We start from the raw sequence: 23127 nt of genomic DNA, 5'->3' as shown, positions 1-23127 counted from the left end.
TAACTCCATCACTTCATAATGATACTAAAAAGAAAAATTAAAATGAAAAACTAACTCACTGGTTAGTTTGGAGGATTCCAGAGAACCATTATTTTTAAAAACTGATGATAAAGTGAAAAAAAAAATAAAGCATGTACACCTTTCCTTATAACCATCAGAAAATAAAACAGCAAACTAAGGTAAGGTTATTCTCTATATAAATGCCCACCTAATAAATATAGAAGGATGCAGTTTACTAGAAATACAAGGGACAGAGAAATATGTTAAATTACCAGGATAAGGGAACTTCCACACAACCTGATTTCTTCGACAACATTAAACATAGACGTAACAAGAGACAATACAAAAGGAACAAAAAATCCACTGGCACTTTTAGCATTTTAAATTGTTTTACATCTTATCTGTTATACATGCAACTGTCTTCCTGTTTGTAGCAACTGATTTTTGCTCATTTCAAGCATTTCACAAATCCATTTTGTAGATATCCAGAAAAGGAAAATCATATTCTCTCAAAGAATGGTTTTATTAGATTCAGAACTCCTAACAATTTTAATATCAAGAGAATGACAGTGTAAAACCTCAAATCAGAATATAATTTCTTGGTAAAAATACAGAAGTACAGGGTGTATGTAAGTTTCTTTAGCTTCCCATAATCCTATCAGTAACTATTTAATTTTCCTTTCAACTGGATGACCTACCATTTTCTTTCGTTAGTTATGACAGACAGTACCAAGTTTAAAATTATGTGATGAGATCTGGAGGGGAAGGAAAAGAATCTAAAGAATATTGTTTATATGGTACAGTTTTATCAACTCTTGTAATACGCTTTTTTTTAAAAAAATCAGTGAGTCTATTGATTTAAGGTCAACCTGCTACACACTAAGTCCAATATCTTTTTTTTTCCTCATTTGCATATAGTCTTTAATTTATAAAATTTATTTGTATGGCCAAAGTATAAAAGCCTTCAGCTTTTTTTAATTGAACTTCCTTTTATTGCTAACTTTGAAATCATAATCTAGGTTCTAAAAAACAATTTGCTAGTATTCGTTTTACTTACCTTTGCATGAAAATATAAACAGCAAAATATTCATTCATTCAAAATATTCTAACTTACTGATAAAAATATTAAAAAGCAGTGATATAGAAACAAAAGGTAGAAAGCTTTGGCTGTGTGCCCTGGATCTTTCACTGGATTATTTAGAGTAACTTTATTGGTTAGTAAAACAGTCATCCGTGGAAGTATAGCATGTAAACTCATAAATTTAATTTACTCCACTTGTTAATTTTCATAATGATTTCAGTCACCATTTTAATGTGTTCTAATAATTTAGTCTTGTTGACAAAGGTTGTAACTCTCTAATCCATGAATTTGGTTTTTTAAATAAAACACTCATGTCATTTTTTTATGTAAATTGTCTCATTTCTCCTCAGGTTCTATTTATTCCCTCAAAAACTATAAAGGAGGGCTTGGGACACAGCTCAGTTGTTAGAGTACTTACCTCACATGCACAAGGCTCTGGGTTCAATCCCCAGCACCTCAGCACCCCACCACCACACACACACACACACACACACACAAAAAAAAAAAACCTACAAAGGAATAATTTATGGGAGATATTAATTTAATTTAATTAAGTAGTCCATGTGTTATTATGGGTTGGTATTTTTTTACATTTTCTTTTAATTAAAAGGCTGAGAATTAATTAAATTTTGTTTTCATGTTGTCTTTTTTTTCTTGTTGTTTAAACTATTAAAATCTTTAAAGTAATCATTCCTAAAACTCCTTAGTTGTATTACTCAGAATATCATCTTCTATATTTCGTAGAATCATTCCCCCCTTTACTACTGGCAAATTACTAAAACTTTATAAAAAAAATTATTTCCCTCATTGCATTTCTGTGGAAATTAAGTAAGAAAACAGTGTTTTATAATGTGTTAATAGTACTCAATATAAAATACTGCCTTTAAGAGGCAAAGTTTTACAGAGGTTGTTTGTTGTTGTTGTTATTATAGTTGTAGATGGACAGCATGCCTTTATTTATTTTTTTTTATATGGTGCTGAGGATCTAACCCAGTGCCTCTCACACGCTCTGCCATAGAGCTCAGCCCCAGCCCACAGATATTTAATTTAGCAAATATGTTTAGGAAAAAATTTGGTGAAATTAATGAAAAAAATTACTGAGGCTAGCTATAATGCTACAAACTTAATGACTTAACATGCACTGAGGAATTATATCTGTCCAACAATCCTATGAGTTAGCCACCAATATTATACCAGGATTACAGATAATGAAACTCAGCCTGGAAAAAGTACAAAATTAAAAAGTGCGGGAGTAAATTTTAAACCCTGACAATCTGATGCCAAGTATTCACATTTACCTACTACAGCATAACAAGAGTAGATGTCCCCTAATGAACAGTAGCAAAAAAGAAGAGGAATGAGTTTATCTACACCTGTGTTTACTGAATAAATGAAGCCTCTTTTCTTTTCTTTAATGGTGCATTATAACTATATGAAATAATGGGATTCATTGTTACATATTCATACATGCACACAACATAACAAAATACTAACTCTTTAAATTGGGTACAGTAGTGCACTTCTATAATCCCAGCAGCTTCAGAGCCTGAGGTAAGAGGATCCCAAGTGCAAAGACAGCCACAGCAAAAGCAAGATGCAGTGAGACCTTGTACCTAAATAATAAAATACAAAATATGGCTGGGGATGTGGCTCAGTGGTTGAGTGCCCACAGTTCAATCCCCAGTATCAAAAAAAAAAAAAAAAAAAAGACTAACTCTTTTTAAAAAAAAGTTTTTAGCCACATTTAAAATTTTTAATTTCATTTTTCCATAAAAGGAATAAAGACTATTCATAAAATTTGAGGATTACAGAAACGAACAAAAAAAATTGCTAATAAACCTATTTCCTTAGACAATCACTATGAATTTTTGTGATAGATCACATAAAGTATTTACACAATTGTAAAAAATTAACATATAATTTTAGCCCTATTATTTTTCATTTTGCATCATATATTTTTATATATACATATATGTATACATGAGAGAAAGAAAATTCCCTATAACATTTTTTCAGAAATATTACTTATTATAACTAAAAATAATTATATAATATGTAACCTAGAAACACTAATACAGCTTCATCAAATATTTCCTAAATCTGGATATCTGCATTTTTTAATAGTACTTTTAGTTTTTACTTCATCACATCAATAGACTTAAAGGTAAGAGTCATATGATTATATCAATTTATGCACAGAAAGCATTTGACAAAATACAGCACTCTTTCATGTTCAAAACACTAGAAAAACTAGGGATAGTAGGAACATACCTCAACATTGTAAAAGCTACCTATGCTAAACCCAAGGCCAACATCATTCTAAATGGACAAAAATTGGAAGTATTCCCTCTAAAAACTGGAACAAGACAGTGTTCACCACTTCTATTCAACATAGTCCTTGAAACTCTACCTAAACAGAGCAATTAGATGAAAGAAATTAAAGGGAAACAAATAGGAAAAGAACTCAAACTATCATTATTTGCTGACAACATGATTCTATAGTTAGAGGATCAAAAAAATTCCATCAGAAAACTTATAGAATTAATAAATGAATTCAGCAAAGTAGCAGGATATAAAATCAATACCCATAAATCAAATGAATTTCTATACATCAGTAGTGAATGCTCTGGAAGAGAAATTAGGAAAACTACCCCCTTCACAATAGCCTCAAAAAAATATATATACTTGGGAATCAACAAAAGACATGAAAGACCCATCCAATGAAAACTACAGAACACTAAAGAAAGAAATTGAAGAAGACCTTAGAAGATGAAAAGATCTCTGATGCTCTTGGGTAGGTGAAATCAATATTGTCAAAATGGCCATACTACCAAAAGCACTATACAGATTCAATGAGATTCCAATTAAAATCTCATCATCATTCCTTATAGAAATAAAAAAAGGAATCATAAAATTCATTTGGAAAAATAAGAGACACAGAATAGCCAAAACAATCCTTAGAAAGAAGAGTGAAGCAGGAGGCATCACCATATCAGACCTTAAACTATACTACAAAGCAATAGCAACAAAAATGGCATGATATTGGCACAAAAATAGACACGTAGACAAATGGTACAGAATAGAAGACACAGAGATAAACAAACACAAAAATAGTTATCTAATACTAGTATTAGAAACATACATTGGAGAAAAGATAGTCTCTTCAACAAATGGTGCTGGGAGAACTAGAAATCCATATGCAGCAAAATGAAACTAAACCCTTATTTCTCACCATACACAAAACTCAACTCAAAGTGGACCAAAGACCTAGGAATTAGACTAGAGACCCTGTGTCTAACAGAGGAAAAAGTAGGCCCAAATCTTCATCACATCGGATTAGGCTCCAACTTCCTTAATAAGACTCCTAAAGTTCAAGAAGTAAAATCAAGAATTAATAAATGGGATGGACTCAGACCTGGGGTGGTAGCTCAGCAGTAGAGCACTCGCCTAGCACATGTGAGGTGCTGGGTTCAGTCTCCAGCACCACATAAAAATAAATAAATAAAATAAAGGTATTGTGTCCAACTACAACTTAAAAAAATAAAAATAAATAAATAAATGGGATAGACTCAAATGAAAAAGCTTGTCAGCAAAAAAAACAAACAATGAGGTAAACAGAAAGCCTACATTTTGGGAACAAATTTTTGCCACACATGCATCAGATAGAGCACTAGTCTCCAGGATATATAAAAAACTCAAAAAACTTAACACAAAATAAACAGACAATCCAATCAATAAATGGGCTAAGGACCTGAACAGACACTTCTAAGAAGAAGGTATACATTCAATCAAAAATATATGAAAAAATATTCAACATCTCTAGTAATTAGTTTTTTTCTAGTAATTAGAGAAATAAAAATCAAAACTACTCTAAGATTTTATCTCACTTCAGTCAGAATGGCAGTTACTAAGAATACAAACAACACTAAGCGTTGGCGAGGATGTGGCGGGAAAGGCATACTTACACACTGCTAGTGGGACTGCAAATTGGTGCAACCAATCTGGAAAGCAGTGTGGAGATTCCTCAGAAAACTTGGAATAAAATCACCATTTGACCCAGCTATCCCACTCCACCATCTATACTCAAAGGATTTAAAATCAGCATACTATAGTAATGCAGCCACATCAATGTTTATAGCAGCTCAATTCACAATAGCTAAACTGTGGAAGCAACCTAGATGCCCTTCGATAGATGAATGGATAAAGAAACTGTAATACACATACACACACACACACACACACACACCACACACAACACACACACAACACACACACACACACAATGGAATATTACTCAGCATTAAAAAAGAATAAAACTATGGCATTTGCAGCTAAATGGATGGAGTTGGAGAATATCATGCTAAGCGAAGTAAACCAATCTCAAAAACTTCTCTCTCTGATAAGTGAATGATGATCCATAATGGGAGGTGGGGGGGTGGAATGGAGGAACTTGGGCAAAGAGGAGGGAGGGGTGAGGAGGGGGCATGGGGGGCAGGAAAGATGGTGAAATGAGATGGACATTATTACCCTAGATACATGTATGATTGCACATATGGTGTGATGCTACATCATGTACAACCACAGAAATGAAAAGTTGTGCTGTAATTGTGTACAATGAATCAAAATGCATTCTGCTGTCACATATGCCTAATTATAATTAATTAATTAATTAAAAAGTAAAAAAAGAAGATACTGAGAAAAAAGGAAAAAAAGACTCTGAAACTGACACATACATATATTTGTGATTAAAACTTTTTAAAATTTTAAACTCAAGGGCTGGGGTTGTGGCTCAGTGGTAGAGTGCTTGCCTAGCATGCATGAGGCACTCGGTTCAATCCTCAGCATCACATAAAAATAAAATAAATATATTGTGTCCACCTAAAACTAAAAATTAATATTTTTTAAAAAAGTAAATTCAATTATAAGGTTTAAAACTCAATAAGTATATTATGAATTAATGTATCTACTGACTTTTATTCAGCTCTTGGTTGCTTTTGTGAGGATTTTGATATTGTTCTTCTGGCTTTTGTAGTACTGGGAATTGAACCAAGGGCCTTGAGCATACTAGGCATGTACTCTACCACTAAGCTACATCCTCAGCCCCTTTTATTTTGAGTCAGGGTTTCACTAAGTTGCTGAAGCTGGCCTTGAACTTGCAATCCTCTTGCCTCAGCAAATAGCTGGGGTTACAGGCATGCTACTGAGCCCAGCTAGTCTTTTCGTTGGTCTTTTTGTTTGTTTAACAAGGGAAGAAAAAGGATAGCAACTATTTGTATTATTTGAGACAAATACTTTCGTCTCAAGTCTTTCATAATAAAATCTGGAATTGTCATGAGCTGAGTAATGAGACTTTGCTCAATGATGGACTACATATATGACAGTGGTCTCACAAGATTATTTTGTCCAGTGACACCACAGCCATGTTAGTTTGTGTATATATATTCCATGATGCTCACCCAAGCACAAAATTGCCTACTGAGGCATCTTTAAGGACTTATCTGTTGTTAAGTAATGTATGATTGTATGTGATATATGCATCCCCTGTTAATTATGGAGAGACACTGAACACAATTTATCTTTTTAAAACCGACTCAGAATAATCATTTATTATATGAGGTGCATACTAAGATTCAGTATTTGATACAGCACTTCTCTATAAAAATTTCGATAAAGTTTCAATTGATATCTTTGAATATTTGAAGTATTTTTAAAGACAACTTAATAGTATTAGCTAGGAAATAAGTAACAAAACAGTAATTTCCCATAACTGAAAAATCTCTAGTAATTATAAAATTAAAATTCTATGGAATTAAGGGTTGTAGCTCAATGGTAGAGTGTTTGCCCAGCACGTGTGAAGCACTGGGTTTGATCCTCAGCACCATATAAAAATTAATAAATAAAATAAAAGTGTTGTGTCCATTACAACTAAAAAATTTTTTTGAAAAAAAAATTATGGGCAAAGTAAAATAAGAATCAATCACTTTAACAAAAGAAGAACTGAATTCCACATTTAGGAAAGATGCAACTAAAAACCAACTCTCAAGTATTTTCCTTCGAATCTTGATTTAAATGTGGCTTGATAGTTAAGAACTGTGATTCTCTTAAGAGACTAGAGGTAATTAAATTAAAGCTCTCCAAGGTTCACACCGTGAAAAGCATACTAAACCATCCCATCTGCAGAATAGTGGCTCTCCACTGCAGACCTTGTCCATTCAACTTTCAGAGGCAGAGAAACAGCACCAGCAAACATTTTCCCATGGTTTACTGAGTTTCTAACCAATTCACCCAGACTGCCTCCCTGAGAGACAAGAGAGCTGTATAGGCCCAGGTCAGCCCCTCACTGATGCTGGATCTTCCCCTGGAACCCATCCAACCTGGGGCCAAACACATGGCAGAGCTGCACTGCTCCTCACCATACTCAAATATTTTCTTTTGCTCACACATATGGACAGTTTATTTCTAATATAGTTCTATAGTCTAATATATGATCCTAATGTATCTTATGTTCTAATATTTAGAACATTCTAATATATTCACAATTCTAATATATATTTCTAGTAAAAAAATGTCTTCATAAGTAAAATGCAACAAAAAAATACAAAGGCCTGTTTGGCCAAACAGATCAAATGTCACCTGATAGCAACACTGCACCTACACTAAAGATGACACTGTCGACACTGAGATACTAATCATTTCAGGAGTTTTTCACTGTCAAGGATTCACCTTCCCATAATGTTCTCCAGTACTACTTTCCTCACTGCTCTGCCAAAGTTTCTATCAGAAAAAAATTTCCTGGCAGTTAACTCACAATTCCCACAGGCCAAAGAAAAGCAAAGCAACCATGGGCAACGACCAGCAACCTGAGAATTTTAAGGTTGTTATCTACTACAGAAGACTGACTCAATTACCACTGTACTAAACATAAGAAGAACCCAGGTTAAGTCCCACTCAAGCCACATACTAATTATCCTGTGTTTTGGGCACAAAAGCTATTACTATATTTATTGTAAGGTTTAAAGGGTGACAACAACTTCCTAGTTCTTATACATTTCTATAAAAATCTTACTTCACAAAAATTAGTTAGAGGGCTGAAGATGTAGCTCAGTGGTAAAGCATTTGCCTAATATGTGCAAATCCTTGGGTTCAAATATCCAGTGCTGTAAAAAAAAAATTTTTAAAAACACCTAGTTACTAGTTTCTGGTTTGCAATAAATTTTACTATTTGTTCCTTGGTGTTATTTTAAAAAGCTATTATAAAAATCAGAGAATAAGTTGTCTCCAAATAAGGGATATGTTTCAAAGGTTTTGTAAAACAACATTTGTACATTGTTTTATGTTTTTAACTGCTTTCTTTCACACATTTCTTCTTTTGATATGTATAGCAAACCCTATGAGATAAACAAAAGGGTATTTACATCTACGTTTTAGTTAAAGAAGCAATGTCAAAGTCATGCAAATAGAAAATCTAATAACAATTCACAATATCCACTCAATAGATGAATGAATATAAAAACTGTGATATATACACATACACTCTGGAGTATTATTCATACATAAAGAAGAATGAAATTATGGTATTTATGGCATTTGCTAGTAAATAGATGGAAATGGAGACCATCATGCTAAGTGAAATAAACTAGACTCAGAAAATAAAATAAAATAAATAAATAAAAGAAACTTTAATAATCAAAACTTAAAACACAAGTTTTCTGTATTTCCCACTATCCAACATTGCCTACATGTAAGTTGGAACTTGAGATTTGAACATTCATCTTTCTAAAAAGTAATCTTATACATGGTGATTTGGAATCTAAACTAGCCCACAAAAACATTTAGCTCATAAAGCCAAAGCTATCAAAAAGTGGTATAGCACTATATAGTTAAAAATGGTGGAGCTGGGGTTGCCGCTCAGTGGTAGAGGACTTGCCTAGCATATGTGAGGCATTGGGTTCAATTCTCAGTACCACATATAAATAAATGAATAAAATAAAGGTTCATCAACAACTGAAAATATATATAAAAATAGTTGTTTTTTTTTTAAATCATGTTTAGTGAACTGACCTGAGCCCCTAATATACATGAATAACATTCATCACTTATTTGGTAAGAAATATACTAAATCCTGTAGAAAAAAATATCCTGCTTGCATGAAGGACTGGTGGCTCTTCCCTATATTTACTTGCAGAAGCAGCTGTCCTTTTTAAAGTAGGAATGCAGGCCACAAACACATTTCCTTTGTTCTTTGTGGTCCCAATAGCCATTGGTCTCCTTATCATTAGAGATACAAGAATGTGGTATCTATAGAATACCATTTTCTCTGTCAATAAGTGCATATTTAATTAAAGGTTTAACTATTTTCAACACTAACCTGGTAAGCTCCATGAGGGCAGGAATAATGCCCGTCTTCTTGTTCACCAATGGGCCCTCCCAATGCATAGCAAAGTGCCTGACCAATATCAACAGCCAGTAAACATTTTTGTTAGATGAATAAATACTGCTGAAATTGGTAGTGGCTCCAGAAGAATTGAAGGAAGTTATTACAAACCATGAAATGACCTGGTCCATTATTTTCAAAAGTTAATAATAAACTATAGAAAGGCTAAAATGATATATGTCTTTCTGTGACAGTTTTGACAACACATTACCAAATTAAAAACCCAAATTCAAAAACACAACAAATAATCAAAGTGACATAATTTAATGGAAAAGAAGCTATATTTACTATTCACTGCTTCTAAATACATGTTTATTTAATAAAGTACTTACTTTCATAATCATCTTTAATATCTATAGTAGCAAATGGCATGTTTATCAGAGAATCCACAGTACTGGCTTCAAATTCTTCTGACATTTCCTTTTTTCTTGACACATTTTCACTCTCACTGGAATTTATTCCTCCTTTAACACAAGAAGAAAAATACATTATTTAACTTACTTTTAAAACTCATATCCTAAATCAAACCAACTCAGCTAGATGAATTAAATATAAATTAACATCTGTGTTTTAGTGAACTTTTTCACTACTTACTAAAAAACTTGACAAGAACAATTTTAGAGGAGGAAGAGTTTATCTGGGGGCTCACAGTTTCAGATAGCAGGCTCCATTCCTTGGGGCACAAGGTGATGCAGGACATCATGGCGGAAGAGTGTGTCAGAGGAAGGGGCCCAGGACATCACATCAGAAGCGGAGAGAGCCTCCACTCACCAGATACAAAATATATGACACAAAGGCACACCATCAATGCCCACCTCTTCCAGCCATACCCTATCTGCCTTCAATTACCACTCAGTTAATCTCCATCAGGGAACACACTGATTGGGTTATGGTTCTCAAAATCCAATCACTTCATCTCCGAATGTTATTGCATTTTCTCACACATGAGCTTTTGGGAGACACCTAATATCTAAACCATAACAATCTGTTAAGAGAAGTACTATTTGTATTCAAATATATTGTAAAACTATTTACATAAACATTATTTACACCAGATTCTATATTTTTATAAGTGTAATTTTACATTAAACAACAACCTTCTAAATCTTTAATCATTTTGTAAAGCACAGTATTCAACTCAGGGCTAGATGAAGACAGTCAATAATTCTCAAGAGCTTTCATAGTTATACTTTCTTATTTCTTTTTTAAATGTTTTTAATAGTGCATTATAGTTATACGTAATAGTGGGATTCATTTTGACATAATCATACATGCATGGAATATAATTTGCTCCATTTCAGTCTCCAGTGCTTCTACTTTCCTTCCCCTCCTCCCGTCCCCTATTCTTCTACTCTATTCCTCCCCCTTCTTCGACTCTGCTGGTCTTCAATACTTCTAAAGTTACATTTTTTACATATCTTTGATAAACAAGCCAACAATATTAATCACTCTTTTCACAATTATTTTTAATAATGTCACTTATGTGTTTGGATTCTTTTTACCTTCCATAAAGATTTTTAAGTTGTTTCTCACCATTATTACACTTAACATTGGAAATCCAGCTAAAAATATGTAGCCCTAAATATGCAGTTTTGGAAACTCAATTGTGAGAAGATAGTGATCTGACAGTTTCCCAAACAGCTCTCCCATGGTCATGCACTAATATTAAAGTCACATTTCACATTTGGTTTTCATTTTCTTGTTAAGGATGGAATACTCACATATTTTAGGTGGAGACTAAGGGGGAAAAGGCATCTGTTTAAATTTATAAAATTAATTGCTAATTTTATCAGTTGGTGGTCTCCCCAGTACCACTATTCTCCACACCTTTATTGACACACAAATGTTATCTAGAATGGATTGAACAGAATCCTGGGATATTTCATGTATTTATTAAAGGTTGATTTACCATTTGAAATGTTAAATTTATTTATTTCATTTCTTTCATTCTTTGCAAACTTTTGTTTTCAAATACAATACCTGCAAGACACTTTCCATTAAGGATATGGTTTACAATATATCACATGTTGACTATGGTAACAGATTATAGTTAATATGTCTAACAAAATTATAAACTTTTATTGCAATTAAAGTCATTCTCATTGTTCTCTCTCTCTCTCTCTCTCTCTCTCTCTCTCACACACACACACACACACACACACACACTTACCAATATACCTGTTTGCTGTTTGTTGTTTAAAAAAAGCAACCCAAAAGAACTTTTTAAAAAAGTTCAATGTCATAAAATAGTAGGAGCACTTTTTTTTTTTTTTTGTATTAGGGATGGAACTCAGGAGTACCATACTATTGAGATACATTCTCACTCCCTTTTTTATTTTTTATTTTTAGACAAGATCTTGCGAAATTGGCGAGGCAATCCTCCTATATCATCCTTTGAGTTGCTGAGATTATAGGCATGCAGTACTATTCCCAGCAGTAGTACATTCTTAAAATGTTATTTATACAGTTCAAATATTAGGAAGTATGAAAAGCTGGAACATTGTTTGACAATCTTTAGTCTACTATAAGTCTTCTCATAAACTCACAAATATTTTTAAAATATGAGAACAACTTTGTATTCTAAGCTTGCATTTTAAAAACATAAATTCAGTTTAAACTTAAAAGTTTAAATAGACCAATACATATCTTGAAACTCTGGGCAGAGGCAGCTACACATAAAGGATCATCACTGCCCATGTACCTTCACTTGAAAAGTCTGCAACAAAAAAGTACTTGTAACAGGGCATGGTGGTGCACATCTGCAATCCCAGCTATTCAGGAAGCTGAGGCAGGAGGATCACAAGTTCAAGACCAGCTTGGGCAACACAGTGAGACTCTATCACAACATAAAAATAAAAAGGGCTATGTATTATAAAGCATCATATGGAGCCAAAGCAACCACAGGGTTCTGCAGCATTCAGTCCCTGTGATCCCACAGGAAGGATTTCAAGAATGTAGCACAGGCTGAAAGTAAGGCACACAGCACAGGACTGGAGTGGACTCTCTCCTGAGAGAGTAAGAGAGCTCCTAAAAGAGCTCTTACAGTCTGGGATTTTAAGGAGATTGGGCCTCTTTCTTCTTGTCTTATTTTCTCATATCCCCCTTTTGATTAATAAGTGGTTTATTACCATTTTTTAAATTTTGTATATATATATAGCTATAAAGGACTGGGGATGTAGCTAGGAGTTAGAGCATTCCTGGGTTCAGAACTGCAAAGATAAATAAATAACATGAAAATAAAAATAAACAATGCTGAATGAAAATCACAACCAAAAGCAGTAAATCCAACTGTTGTTTTCCTTATTTATTCTCAATCTGAACATGTCTAAAGACATGAAATTGGCCCATCTAACACTGGCATTTCAATACTAGTTCCCAAGTCCATCTGCCACTTAGAAATAGACATTCCCTGATTGGGTGGTAGATTTATATTATTTTTCAAAATTCTGCAAAAAGCAATATGCATTCAGTTAAAGCCATACTTCAAATTTTGAATTCTGAACTCTTAGAGGTATAGTACTCGCTCCTGATGCCAGGCAATGACCATAAGCCTCAGTTCACAGCCAGCCCACAGTCTTGTGAGGAAACAGGAGCTCTCTATAGTGCACCTGCTGCCAGGGTGAGGCGTATTAAATACATTTTCCACTTACAATGATTGCAACACCTGATGGGTTGTTGAGGATAACCCCATCATAAATTCAGGAACAGCTATATAAGATGCTTGGCAATATGTGAGATAAATAATAAAACTGACTTCTGGGTTTTAATAACATATTTTGAAGGCAAGAAGATTTAATACAATGATAAATTAAATTAAGACTTTTTGAATTAAACATTCTTGAAATAGTTTAATTTTTAGTTTATCTTGAATTGTCAATAGTAAGAAAGCAAGTGCCCACCGGATCATTGTCTATATCAAGGAGAGAATCACACGGTGACATTGATGACAACTATTCCATTTGAATGATTCAAGGAAGAACTGGAACTGTAATTCGGTCCAATTTCTAGTACTACCAGAATCACCTACGGATTTTTTTTAATATTTATTTTTTACTTGTAGTTGGACTCAATATCTTTATTTTATTTATTTATATGTAGTGCTGAGGATCGAACCCAGGGCCTCGCACATGCTAGGTGAGCACTTTACCACTGAGCCACAACCCCAGCCCTCACCTAAGGATTTTTTTAAAATCATCCCAGACCAATTAAAGCAGAATATCTGCAGATCAGCCCAGCCCAGCAGCTGGCATTTTTTAAAAGTCCCACAACACATCATACATGGACATTTGTCCATTTTCTCTACTGGATTCTAAGCTACAGTGACCATATAATTTATCACTGAAAACAGGGGACTTTGGAAAGTGAAAGGGGGAACTTTCATAAATTCCACCCCATCAGTAAGTGTGGTCCCCTACTGTGAGCTCCCAGGTGCCCTATTTTACTCTCCTTTGATTCCTCCACTCCTGGCAGAGTTTAGCTCATGGTAGGTGCTCTATAAATTTTTACTGAATTACATACACACTGCATATACATGTGTATATACAATATATATACACATATATTAAAATTAATGATATAATTATAATTTATATATATATGTATATATGTATATGTGTGTGTATGGTATGTGTATATATATATCAACTACACATTTGGAAGTGGTTAATAAAGCACTTGGGCTCCACTGCAATGCAGTTATCTCAATGCCCATGAAAACTAATTCCTAGTATTTCACAGTAGTCTCAGCACATCACAGCTTCTCTCATTTTCACAGGATGGATAGAGGAAAGGTACTACTATTCCATTGGACATAAAAGCAAAAACTAAGAAAAAGAAGAAAAACCAAGAGAAAAAAAAAGCATAATATGACTTGCTCAACATCTTTCACCATCTTATTAAATAAAGCACATTAAATTCAAATACAATATTGTATCAAAATTAACAGGAGTCAAGGACTTCAAATACAAACTCTCTTTTATTGTTAAAGAATTAAAACAATTTTTGTAAATATCACTTATTAACTGAAAAAAAATTCCACTTACATGTAAAAGTCTTTAAAAAAAAAAAAAAACTACTGATCACTCTATTGAACAATGATTCTCAAATCGAATATCCGGAACCTTCCTCCAGTTCCCTAAGCTCTAGGGTTTGAGTAATGGTTGACAGGTATAAATTAAATATATTTTTCCTTTCTACACCTTCTTTTACAGAAGGTATAAACCTTTTGCTTTTGAGAATTGCCTTTTAAAAAACCTACTCTCAAATAAAACATTTAAAAATATAAATTCATTGCTTTGACAGTTATTAAGTCTCCTAAAACTGAACCTACCTATAATTAAAATAATTTTTTGTACAAATCCAAATAAAAGTTATATAAAATTTATTAATAACATAAAGATGAGGTGAAGCTGGTAAACTAATACTACCACACCAACCAACAAACATAGACTTCAGGCCAGGCAGGGCTGGAGAATAACTTTAGAGAGTAAATAATTTAATTTTCACTACTATGCTACTATGATAGCTAATTAAGTAACTTGCCCAGTGGTAAATTTATCAGAATCAGGGGCTGGTATCTAAATCCAGTCACTGAGGCAGAAAGATGGCAAGTTCGAAGCCAGCCTGGGAAACTTAGGGAGACTTGTCTCAAAATAAAAAATAAAAAGGACCGGGGATGTAACCTAGTGATAGAGCACATCTGAGTTCAATCTCCAGTACTGTTAAAAAAAAAAAAAAAAAAAGAAAAGAAAAGAAAGAAAATGTGGAACAACTTAAATGCCTAATGAATGGTATTGGCCAAATTATATTGCTCTCTTGTGTGCATGCACAAACATGTAACAATGAATCCTACCATTATGTACTACTATAATGCACCAATTTTAAAAAATAGGAAAACCATTTACAACAAATATTGACTCTAAAAAGTGGATATAAGGACTGGGGTTGTAGCTCAGAGGTACTAGCACTTGCCTAGTAATGCACAAGGCCCTAAAATCAATCCCCACCACTGCTAAATAAATAAATAGTGGATATAAAAATACAAAACTGAATATGCTCTTAAGACTTACCCTTATTTGGGAAAAGGCAAAAGGAATGACTTAATCAAAGACCAACAGAGGAAAAAAAGGACAGATGATAGCTTATCCACTGTCATACAAACCTGTTTCCTATTTGAGCGATAAACTACAACTGCATTAGGCAGGCGGACTCCAATCAATGTACTAAACACTATCTATGTTCCCCATCGCCAACAGAAAGGTGTAATGCCATCCATTCTAGCTTTGGCTTAGCTACTAAACATAATATTATCTTACGTCTTGATAAACATTGAAAGCTGTGTGAGTCAACAAAAAGCCTGACCATTCCCATCATAAAAAGGGAACAAAACGAATCTAAATTACTAGGGAAAAACAAAATACTACTATCTAAAAGAGAATGCAAGAAAACAGTAACCTCCACAAACATCTTTAAGTTTTTAATATGACTAAGGAAGCCAGGCACTGTAGCACAGGCCTGCAACCCCAGCAATTTGGGAAGCTGAGGGAGGAGATTGCAAATTGGAGGACAGCCTCAACAACTTAGACCCTGTCTCAGAAGAAAAAATAAAAAGAACTGTGGATGTAGCTTAGTGATAAAGTATCCCTTGGCTATACAAACACACACAAACATACACACAGAGAGAAACATACACACACACACACACAGAAAAGACATATATATATGCTATCAGCATTAAACAAGGAAGTGAGTGAGTCCTATCTAAACAAACTCCTTCCTTTCTCTCATGCATATACCCCTCATCCTATAAATGCATCCATCTATAAAACTGCATAACTTGGGCTCTAACCACAAGGTGCGAATCACTCCATCTGCAAGACAACTGTAAACATACACTAGTTAATGCCTATTTAATAACAAATTTTAATGTTTATATTTTTACACATGTATAATATAAAAATCTTGCAGAAGAGCCCTTTTCTCTAATTGCTTTTGGTTCTTTCAACTAGTTCAGTTCCTATAAAACGCTGACCCAAACTGGAAATTCATTCTGGGAGCTAAGGCAGACTTGGCGCCAGTTTTAAAAAGGTTATTTCCAAACCTGGAATAAAATCCCAAATGAAACAGTAAGGTGGTTCAGGTGTTTAATATCTATCACAGAAAATAAAATGATATTGCTGGGTTTTGTTTAGCACAAGAGCACGGTAGGATGGGATGTGCTGGGGAGAACTTTGTGCTAAGGGTCAAAAGATCAGAAAAGGGGAAACAAAAGCGAAACTTCGGGATGGGTGCACCCCCACTCTTTCCTGCATTGGTGCCTACAAGGGGTGCCCTGAAACGCTCCGCTATGAGCAGCGCTGCCCACCCGGTTGCACGGGGTTCCCGGTGCTACGGGGGTCTCCTAGAGGGAGGGAGAGGGCACTCGGAGCTGGCGGGCCCCGGGCCGCGCTCCCCCCGAGGCAGGACCGCCGAGGCTGAGCGCGGCGCGGGCGCGCGCGTACGCGCTCGCGGCTCCGGCAGACCCAGGCCCGCTGGGCAGCCCCCTCTCACCCGCTCCGGGGCGCTCCATGGTCGAGGGGCGAGAGGGTGGCGCGTCAGGGCCCGCAGCGGCGGGCTGACGCAGCGGCCGGGAACAGGGAGGCAGGCGGAGGCCGGGGCCGGGCCCGGGGCCTGCCGGAGGCGCGCGGGGGCGGACGGCGGGAGCGCTGGCCGCGGCGGCCAGGCTTGCGGAGGCCCGGAGCCCCCCGAGCCGCAGCCCCCGCGGCAGCAGCACCTGCAGACGCTGCATGCCAGCCCGGGCGCCGCGACGAGCCGGAAGGGGCCGGCCCGATTCTCCGGTGTTACCCGGATTGGGGCGAGCGACGCGGGCCGCAGCTGCGGAGGGCGGGGGAGCCGGGGCCGCGACCCCGGGGCCACCGCAAGCTCCGGGCCCGCTCTGCCGCCAGGCTGGTCACAGCCAGCCCTCCCGAGACCGGTGGCGGCTGGCAGCCGCTGGCAAACCTCAGTTATTTCCTGTGGCGCGGCCTTTCCTGTCCCACGCTTTGAGGGGCAAGATTGGGACTTGGCTGGGAGCATTCCTGACCCGCTGTCTCCTGAGAACCCCTGTGTTTAGTTTTGCAAAGAGCTATGAAAACAGTACTGATTGCAAAATATTTGGGAAAAGCGAGATGTACAAGAACGAGACCTTACACATCTGTATGTCGGAGATATTTTATAGGTTTTTTTTTTTTAAAAAAAAAGCCAAATTGGGACAAAGACTGAAATTTTTAATAATGGTTCTTTACCTAGAAATTAAATGGAAATGCACTGGTTTTTGCAGAATAAGATACTGATGTGAGTAAAATGGGAGAAAAGGAAATTTACTTAGTGTAAAATAATGATAATAATATTAATAATCATCCCCTTGCAACAGAATGCTACTAATGTTACTGGATTTTTTGCTTTGTTTGCTTTTGGTTATCAGGGATTGACCTCAGAGGCACTTTACTACTGAGCTACATCCCCAGTCCTTTTTTTTTTTTTTTTTTTTTTTTTTTTTTTATTTTGAGATAGGATATCCCTAAATTGCTGAGGCTGGCTTTGAATGTCATTCTCCTGCCTCAGCCTCCTGAGTAGCTAGGATTACGGGCCTGTAGCCTAGTCCGGAGAGCGAGGCCTACCGGGTTTCTTTTTGGTGTTGGGGTTTTTTTGTTTGTTTGTTTTTGTTGTTGTTTTGTAGGTTTCTGTTTGTTTGTTTGTTTTGTTTGGTACCAGGGATTGAACTCAGGGAGAGCCACATCCCCATGCATTTTTTTATATTTTATTTAGAGAGGGTCTGGCTGAGTTGTCAAGGCTGTCTTTGAACTCGGGATCCTCCTGCCTCAGCCTCCCCAGCTGCTTGGATTTTAGGCATGTGCCACCCCACCGGGCTTCTTTTTGTTTTTAATGTAAAGAAACCCATCCAGGAACAAGAAAAATTAATTAGGGTAGCCCTTTACCAACAATAATGTCCCCTTTGTCCCCTTGATCCTCATTCTGGGGATTGAATCTAGGGGCACTCTACTACTGAGCTGCAACCCTAGCTTTTTTATTCTTTATTTGGAGACTGGGTCTCACTAAAATGGCTCAGGCTGCCCTCTTACTGGTATCTTCCTGCTTGAGCCTGCAGAATTGCTGAGATTTCAGGCCTTGGCTGCCATCATGCAGGGAACAATATTCACTAGTCCTGAGTGCACCCTACAATGGGGATGGAAACAAAAACCCGTGTGCAACCAGGATAGTTGGCCCAAAGACCACATACTAGCCAGACTTGTAGGCTCATACCTTAAATCCCAGTGACCGGCTGGGATTTGTTAAGGCAGGAGGGATTATTAAGAAACTTCAGGTGCCCATGTAGCCCAGTAGAAGAACTTATCTAGCATGCTGTGGGCCCTGGGTTCCATTCCCAACACCTGAAAAAAATTAAAATAAAAAATAATTATACAGGGGCAACTTTCTGCCCTCCCCTTTTCTGCCTAAAAGTAGAACATAAATTTCCCTTTGTAAAGGTTCCTTAATTCATAAATTTCCATTTTTAAAAGCATACAGCCCTCCCATGCCAGGAAGTAGAAAACACCTTACCTACAAAAGAAACCCTACTAAACCAACTTTCATTTACCATACATTTCCCACTCACCTTCCCACAGTTTACCCCCCCTCCCATCCCCAACCCCTTTTCCCTTTGTCTAGTCCCTTTACTTTCTCACCCTAAGGCTCTAGATCTAACTGTCTTTTGGAATTTTTTACATCTTTCCTATGCATCACCTATGTGTATTTATAAATAATCCTTTTCTCCTGTTTTTATGTCCATTTAATCTGCATGTCCCAGCCACTGAACCGAGAGGGCAGGGGAAAGGGTGTTTTCCTCTCCTACAAGATATACCAAGAGAAATATGAGAATTTCATTCTCTACCTAAGCAGAAACATCAGCCTGAGTGCTACCCATTGTCCATCACCAGTTTTATGAATATAGAGTCTTAGCCGATACCTCTCATGTGGAGGAAAATTTGAATTACTCATCCTGAAAAAGAGGTTTTTAACAGAGCTTCTTTGAAAAAGGACTGGGGCAGGGACAATAAAAGGTGAGACCTGAACATCTTATTGTGCCAAAAAGCAGACAAATGGAGACTATCAAAACCACAGGAAATAGCTTGAAACACCTTTCTATAAGCGAATGGGAGACCATCTGACTCAAAAGAAGAGCAAAGCCAGGGGTATGGTGATGCACGCCTATAATCCCAGTGATTTAGGAGGCTGGGGCAGGAGGATTTCAAGTTCAAAACCAGTGCCAGCAACTTAGTGAGGCCCTAAGCAGCTTAGGGAGACCTTATCTCAAAAATTAAGAAAAAAAAAAAAAAAGGACTGGGAATGAGGCCCTTATAGCAAACAGCCCAGGTTCAATCTCTAGTATGAAAAAAATTAATTAATTAAAACTAATTATTATGATGCATTCAATATATAAGACCTATGAACCCATACTTGTATCTTTCTTTTTTCTTTTTTCTTTTTTTTCTTTTCCTTCTTGTACCAGGGATTGGACACTCGACCATTGAGCTACATCCCCAATCCTATTTTGTATTTTATTTAGAGACACGGTCTCGCTGAGTTGCTTAGGGCCTCACTAAGTTGCTGAGGCTGGCTTAGAACTCATTATCCTCCTGCCTCAGCCTACTGAGCCACTGGGATTACAGGCATGTGCCACCATTCCCAGCCTTGTATCATTTTTAATACTCATATGAGGAAATGAACAAGCATTGGACATGACTATTACACCAACTCCTTAGTCACATTACTTTGAGAATTGATAACTAAAGGGAAAGAATTAAGCATCTACCTGGCTTTTTAGGAAAAATGGTAGTAAGGGAAAACTGGTTTTAACAGAAGACTGTCCAATAATAAATGTCAAGTTCTTTGTAAAAAATAAAAATCTTACAAGGATTATTAAATTTCTGTATTAGTGCTGATTTCCTCTAACCTTAACATAGCCTCAGCACCACTTAGCAGTAATAAAATGTGATTTGTTCACCACATCAGTACACTGAAGTGGCTTACTGATGTTATAGGAGACCAGAGCTGTGGTCAAGACCTGCTGGAACTGTCAGTGACCTCTGGGGAACAGTGCCTGGCCTTACCCTGTGCCTGAGTTAGGCGCCCCACCTGTGGGCTTCTATACACCTGTGCCCATCCTGACTATCCCTACCACATTTTTCTGCTCCCCACATTATACATTATGTCCCTTGAAGGCAGAAACTATATTTTAAACTCTTTGTATTCCTAAGTGCATAGAAGTTGTTCAATGACTAGTTTAATGAATAAATAAAACATTTATAAGCACCATATCTGTTTATTTAGTGCTCAGAATTATCAAAAAAGAAAGCAACATACCAAAGTAAATTTCAAGGAAGGAAAGAAGTAAGGGGAAGAGAGGAAATTATTAATAACATCTTAAAGTTTATAGCTCTAGTGCAAAGCTAAAAATTAGCTGACATTAACATCTAAATCCTGATATTTGATACCTAACCACGCCAAGATTACAGTCCCTTGTGAAATCCCTCTAAAATGCATCTGGGTTCCAACCAGTGCCTGGCATCACTGATAAAGCATTTCAAGCTGCCACCCATTACCAGTCCCTGCCTCACTGAACTCTGCTGGTCCATTTTGGCATCAGAAAGCCCTCTGGCCTCACCAGAGATCATCTGCCTGCTGATTCACCAGACCACAGTGGAGTCTAGGATAATCTCTTGAAAATGGGGGGAAAATATCCTCCTTATACCTTACAGTCTGTTAGCAGCAGGGCTGGGTGGGAGATAACACAGGACATTATTTGGACCTCTAAGAATTCATTGACATAGTAAGTTCCTTTACATACACAGCCATTTTCTCCCCAGAGCATGATGTACACTGGACCTGAAGGGTTCAGCGTTGAGCTACCACATTGTTCCTGTACCATGACCCATCTCTGACCTTCAGGGCTTGTTGCTAAATTGACTCATTCCTCCTGAAAGATTACTTTCTGTATGGCAAACTCTCTGTTCAGGTTCTTCTCTTTTTTGATCTAGTCCTGATCCCATGAATTTCTACCAAAACAGTTGGCCTTGTTTTTTTTTTTTTTTTGTTTTGTTTTGTTTTTATTGTTGGTTGTTCAAAACATTACATAGTTCTTAATATACCATATTTCACAGATTGATTCAAGTGGGTTATGAACTCCCATTTTTACCCCGTATACAGATTGCTGTGTCACATCAGTTACATTTCCATTGGCCTTGTTTTAATTCTTATCCTAGGAGGAGTTTCCTTGGTGCCTCATTTAAACTAGAGCTGCATATGGTTTCAAAAGAGGGTGAAGTCATGCAATTTTATAAGATATTGTCAAATATCAGTACAAAGCCATCTAGGATCCTTGGTAATTCAGGGTGACTCTAGATAACATTTCATTTTATTGGAGGGGGAACATTAAAACATGTATAGTTTTCAACTAGTATTTTAATATAACATTTTTATATTCATCTTAAGGATTTTATTATCAGAGCCAAAGACACTATATTCCTTTGTCATAGCATCTATGGTGAGTAACATTCTTAAGAAACCATTACCCTTTTGTGTCTGTGTGCACCTAGATACTGAGGGTTAAATTCAGGATCTCATGCTTCGTAAGCATCTGTTCTGCAACTGATACACCCCTGGCCTCTATTCCTATTTAGTAATAGATTTATTTCAATAGCCAGACACAGTATAATGATTTAATAATATTAAGGGGTTTTTTTTTAGTACCAGGGACTAAACCCAGGAGTGCTCTACAACTGACCTACATCTCTAGTCCTTATTTATTTATTTATTTATTTATTGTGACAGAGTCTCCCTAAATTAATGAGGCTAGCTTTGAACATGCAATCCTCCTGCTTAGACTCCTGAGTCCCTGGGATTACAGTCTTATACCACCAATGCCCAGCTAGGATTCAATATTTTAAGTTATTTTAAATAGTTTTTATTGCAAATCTAAAATTCTATTTTTTAAGTAACTTGTGTTGTTTTATAAAATTTTTAAATTCAGAAAACCTCATGGAATAAAATTAAAAGTTATTAGCTGGGTGTGGTGGCGTATGCCTGTAATCCCAGTGTCTTGGGAGGCTGAGGCAGGAGGATCATGAGTTTAAAGCCAAGCCTCAACAATAAGCACTAAGCAACTTAGTGAGACCCTGTCTCTAAATAAAATATAAAATAGGGCTGGAGATGTGGCTCAGTGGTCGAATGCCACCAAGTTCAATCCCTGGTAACAAAAAAAAAAAAAAAAAAAAAAAACGTTATCTATGAAAGGGAGTGTAGTTCAGTGATAGAGCATTTGTCTCGTATGTGCAAGGCCCCGGGTTTGATCCCTGCCCAACTCCCCCCCACACACAATTTATAATATATCAACTAGAAGAAACTAGAAATATATCTCACTAGATACATATGAAGATATATATATACGTACTCCTATAGCGTATATTTTATAAAAATAGAGTTGTGTTTGTATTAGTTAGGGTTCTCTAGAGGAACAGAATCAAAAGGAAGTATAATTATAAAAAGGGGATTTATTAGGTTGACTTACACGACCAGA

General features: G+C 36.4%; 1 protein-coding gene across 4 annotated transcripts in view; it reads right to left on the bottom strand.

Moving 5' to 3' along the window:
• Nucleotides 1–17513, bottom strand: part of AKAP7 (A-kinase anchoring protein 7) — a 141981-nt gene extending 124468 nt beyond the window's left edge. The window contains exons 1-2 of one of the 4 annotated variants that reach the window (XM_081295281.1): nt 17064–17513; nt 9848–9979 (exon numbers count right to left, since the gene is read on the bottom strand). In XM_081295281.1, the coding sequence (XP_081151407.1) occupies nt 9848–9979; nt 17064–17301 (370 nt within the window). In that variant the 5' untranslated portion in view covers nt 17302–17513. The remainder of the gene's footprint in view (nt 1–9847; nt 9980–17063) is intronic. The other 3 variants (XM_081295277.1, XM_081295278.1, XM_081295276.1) reach the window with 3 other exon arrangements.
• Nucleotides 17514–23127: the final 5614 nt, after the last annotated feature.

Source organism: Spermophilus citellus, assembly GCF_964194105.1.
Source record: "Spermophilus citellus genome assembly, chromosome: 5".
Classification (NCBI taxonomy): Eukaryota; Metazoa; Chordata; class Mammalia; order Rodentia; family Sciuridae; genus Spermophilus; species Spermophilus citellus.
The sequence above is the reverse complement of the archived record's forward strand: the minus strand, read 5'-3'. Positions and strand labels throughout refer to the sequence as shown.